Below are 4,570 nucleotides of genomic sequence, written 5' to 3' on the forward strand. Positions count from 1 at the left end.
AGTTTTATCGTGGGATCCCATTCTCGTGTCGGTTGGTCGAGTGATTCCGGACCGAGGTCGATCTTCGACGGGTAAGCAACGTTCGAAGCGACTCGTTGAAAGTCCAATGTGCCGACCGAAAGGGTTGCCAGAGAAAAGGTGGAAAAGCGTGAAAGCTGTCGATGAAAAGTCGAGCGTCCGGCACAGATGGCCGGGCTAATTCACCACTCCGCTCCAAGTCGTCCTAAATATCGGAATAAATTCTGGCTCGACCAATTTCCCACCGGTATATCCAATCGGTCCTTGCGATTGCATTTTCAATCATTTTCTTAAAATTTTCAAAGAAAATGACTGTTTCATTTTTCAGACCTCGAGGTTGTAGAACAATTCCTCGTTCTCATCGAGTACCTACTAAAATTCTCTAATTTTCAACATTGTTCTGTTGAAATGTCGAGAGGTAGGACAGGGCTGTAGTCAGCGGTGGCGCAAAAAGGGAGACACCTCGGATGGCCCTTATCGCTTCCACGCTCCAGTGCGCTTCTTCGTGGCTGAAGGAACCACCTTATACCTCTTGCAGCGCGTGTCTAACGCCTTCGCCGTTGCCAGAAACCCTCCCAAACCCTCTTCGATTATTCGTACCCGGTTGCAAGGCGATCGCTAACGGGTGATCTATCAATTTCCAAGCAAACCGTTCGCGACCGGATTCGATCAGTAACACCAACGACGAGAAAGAGCGGCGTCGGATGATTTTCCTTGCCGATTCCACGGGAACTTATACCACTTCACGCAGACATACAGAGAATCCTTACCGGTAATCCATTATTTTGGGAATCATCCTTGTCATCGAGGAAATCGAGTCGAAGGAAGGGGATAAAAGTGGTCGATAATGGAACATCGTTTCGACGTCGAAATCGTCGCTTCTTCGAAGAGGATCATTGCTATTGTTGAAGGGGAACGAATGGCTTTTCTGTAGTATACACCACTGTTCAATTTTTTTTTTCTTTTTTCATAGGAGGATAGAATTTGCATATGCAAGGATTCCAGGTATCAATCGTAATTAGCAGAATGGGATACATTATACAAATGTGTATATTTGTAAGTCGATAATTAGCAATAAATGTAATGATGAATATTGCAAAATGTTGAATCTTTTTATATTAAACCTCATTTCTTATCAATTCCATCCATATGTTAATTGTAATATCATTTTTGAAGTGTTAAATCATCCTTCTAATTATGTATATTAAATTTGGTTTCCTCCAAAATAAATTCTTGGTATCTTAGGACCATTTCTATTAAATTTTCCTGTTTAATAATTAAATGGAAGATCCTTTACCATACGGAGCCTGAGCGTTGGTATCGAAACAGTACGAACCATGTCTGAATGGATTATACACGTTACTCATCGTCGAAACATACTTTAACCATTTTCTATAAAATATTTTATTTACATGTTATCGGGCGTGGAATCTCCGAAATAAATACTCTTGCTGACCCCTCCGATCTCTAATTTATCAAAGCATTTATGAACTGGAAAGGCCTTAGAATTCTTTAAAGACTCGGCGTACAACTTGACCGACCTTTGATGGCTGCACAATTCTTCCCATAAAAACGTTTCATTTCCCAAAGAATCGTAAAGAGCGATTGCTGGCTAACTTATTGCTACGACGTATTAATTTTTAAAATGAAACATGAAAAATATGAAATTTACCACTTCCGATGATTTTAGGGCAGCCCGGTTGTGGAACGGCTCCTCTGTTTGCATAGAAGTCAACAGTCCCCGTGTCCACAGGGGTCCCATAAAACCCACCGTCAGTATGAAGGATGACAACAGCTTCCGCGTCCGTTGGCCGGATGTGGCATGTGGAAGGATAAAACAGCGGAAGCGCTGGATCCAATCCTGAAACAAAAAATTGCCACCTGCTGTAGTAAATGGAAGCAGTATTCAAAAATTAATCCTTAATATGTCATACTGGGCATAGCCACTTCTACCATATGGACAGAGCCCACAAATTCTACCAAATCGTTAAACCAAAGCTTCTATTTTCTAACGTAACAATTTATCGATCGACGTTCAATAAATGTACTCGGTTTTTGATTCTCTCCTGTAAAGTCTTCTTCGAGAGCTCACCGGTGATGCGAGTAAGAGTAACATTCATGGATCTCCCGATCTGGCCAGCTACGTGAGCACCCAAAGAATGCCCGATCACGTGCAACGTGTTCAAATCGATCACCCTGGAGAGTTTCTCCAGGAATTCTGCAACCGCCTTCCCTATCACGGTCACTTGGCTGGACACGAAAACGTAGTTAATGTCAATTGCTACGTCACCCCAATCCACCGCTATAAGGTTAACGTCTCGTTCATCCAGATAAGCTGTAAAATATAAATTTAATTGCACCCCTTTGAACGACTAACTGGATTACCATCCTCGAGATATTGGTTTACTTTAATTAATACATTCTGTTTGATTCGATACAACAGTTGATTTTCTATTTGGCATCACTGATTTTGATAGCTTTGAGATTTGATCAATTTGGAAGTCAACGTACTTAGTGGATTATATCACTGAAATATTAACCTTTAATTATAGTTAGAACGTTATCAGCATCTGGATTCTCTAGGAAACCGTGAATATACATAACCGTGTCCTTGTTACTTGCAATATCCTTAGCAATACCCTCAGGATTTGCTAGTTTACCTTCGCTGAAACTGTACTGAGAACTGTTGCTGCAAATTCAATAGTTTCTTTTTATTACTTTACGATTTTATTGGAAGAATTCAAGTTTTCAACTTCTATAGATTCAAATTTCTCAATGCGCTATGGGAAATATTAAAATACAATTATAAAGGAAGTGTTAATTAAAATTGTGATAACGAAGCACGTGTGAACTGAACGAAATTATAAACATCGTTCGCATGTATTTAATTCTGAAATCATAAACTCAGAACACGGATTAAATATTATATTACGCGTTAAAATATGATAACAATAATTACACACGTCGAAACATTAATAATACACGAACCCATTATAAACCAACAGACGAACTTTTGCAACGGTATCAGGATTACTTTCCTCGTCACCTGTACGATAGAATATGATGATTTTCAAAATATTAATTTCCTTTTTGTCTAAGGCAAACACAAAAGAGAGGATCGAATTTCTACATACATATTCCTGCCACGGTATTTTTAACAACAATACACAAAAGTATCCAGAAATAATTCCATATCCTTGGCATTTTTATTTTTAATAAAAATAGACAAAATTTGCACCCTGAAGAAAAGCAAAGGGTTAAGGACACTCGTCCATGCTCACGATCCTGATGTTCTTCTTACTTATGAGAACGTATCGTCAAACGTTCGTAATATATATGAAACAAGCTATTACGTAACGAGGAAACTAATAAAAAAGATGATCTGTAATCGACAGAATAGTTTGCGTGTTTTCGAACATTGCATGAGACGAGACAATGTTTTAAAGTGCATCGTAAAACGCAATCACAATTGTAATAATAATCAGAGATAATACTGTTCGAATAAAATTAAGCATTCAAAGGAGTACATACAAACACTTGAAATACCAAATTTTCAACTTATGAGGAAATAATAGAGCAGAAAGGAAAGAAGTGGAAAGTGACCCGATACCGTTGACCTTTCTAACGAGACTGAAACTACAATAAATTATGTATTATGTGCATACTTGTGCACACAATAAGCCTCGTAATGGCACGAAACAGAATCTACGTTCACGTAATACCATTTTGATTCGTAAAAATCATGCAACTACCATTTGAAAGGAATTTTAAATGCAAAAATGAACAGGTTGAAAAATATATTACAATAATAATTTTGATATCATAATTTTACATAATTTTTTGAGTTTCAATAAATAATTCTACGGATGAAATATTAAACTGTAAATTTAATTGTCGATTTAACAATTCCATGGAATAAAAATCTGTTATTCCGACAAATTTTCGAGTGTAAATTTATAAATTGAGTTCATCGAACTCTGTAGAATATCTTTTCGTTAATTGGTGATTTCAAATAATCATTATTTCCAAATTATTCTGGGAATTTTACAAAAATTTTTCATTTAAATTTAGGATAGAACTCCACACGGTAATCTGGATTTTCCAACGACACTTTGATGCAAATAATTTTCCAATACCGCGTTGCGTTTGTCGCACTTCATAAAATACCTATCCATTAATCATCGGTCGCAAATAATTGTTCATTTCAAATTATTTTTAAACAAATCTCGTATTTTCAAATCCGGCGATAATGTTCGGGCAATCGATAAACGTGCCTATTCAGATCGATAATTGTCAAATGCGATAATTTCATAGATCAACATTTACCGAGTTAATTTATTACAATTTTCCACGGGTGAGCAAACAAGCGATCGCGATTATTCACAATATTGCGATATATTCTTACCGGCTACGCATTGTTTATTGGAAAATCAATGAGTACAGCAATATCCTTGATACGTACTACTGTACGCGAAACTTTTCATCGGCGCGATAGCCGAACACAGGGGGTGTACGATAATCCATTGAATTGTGCATAAACCTCGAAACCGCG

General features: G+C 37.4%; 1 protein-coding gene across 2 annotated transcripts; it reads right to left on the bottom strand.

Moving 5' to 3' along the window:
• Positions 1-1,116: 1,116 nt before the first annotated feature.
• LOC114876870 (lipase member H-like) lies at positions 1,117-3,307 on the bottom strand. Of its 2 annotated transcripts, XM_029188756.2 has the most exons (7): positions 3,153-3,307; positions 3,007-3,064; positions 2,559-2,707; positions 2,111-2,353; positions 1,691-1,879; positions 1,431-1,578; positions 1,117-1,359 (listed from the first exon to the last, which is right to left on the bottom strand). In XM_029188756.2, the coding sequence occupies exons 1-7, from the start codon at positions 3,220-3,222 to the stop codon at positions 1,296-1,298; spliced, it is 921 nt and encodes a 306-aa protein (XP_029044589.2). In that variant the 5' UTR covers positions 3,223-3,307; the 3' UTR covers positions 1,117-1,295. The 2 variants fall into 2 exon arrangements, with proteins under 2 accessions (XP_029044589.2, XP_029044590.2); XM_029188757.2 differs by lacking the exon at positions 1,117-1,359 and having other exon boundaries at positions 1,437-1,568.
• Positions 3,308-4,570: the final 1,263 nt, after the last annotated feature.

The sequence above is a fragment of the Osmia bicornis genome, chromosome 8 (assembly GCF_907164935.1).
Source record: "Osmia bicornis bicornis chromosome 8, iOsmBic2.1, whole genome shotgun sequence".
Lineage (NCBI taxonomy): Eukaryota > Metazoa > Arthropoda > Insecta > Hymenoptera > Megachilidae > Osmia > Osmia bicornis.

Coding starts and splice junctions, on each gene's coding strand:
- LOC114876870 (XM_029188756.2), bottom strand. CDS start 3,222: ATGCCAAGGATATGGAATTATTTCTGGATACTTTTGTGTATTGTTGTT. Junction 2,708..3,006: donor CGTCTGTTGGTTTATAATGG/GTTCGTGTATTA, acceptor TTGAATTTGCAG/CAACAGTTCTCAGTACAGTT. Junction 1,360..1,430: donor GATTCCACGCCCGATAACAT/GTAAATAAAATA, acceptor TAATCCATTCAG/ACATGGTTCGTACTGTTTCG.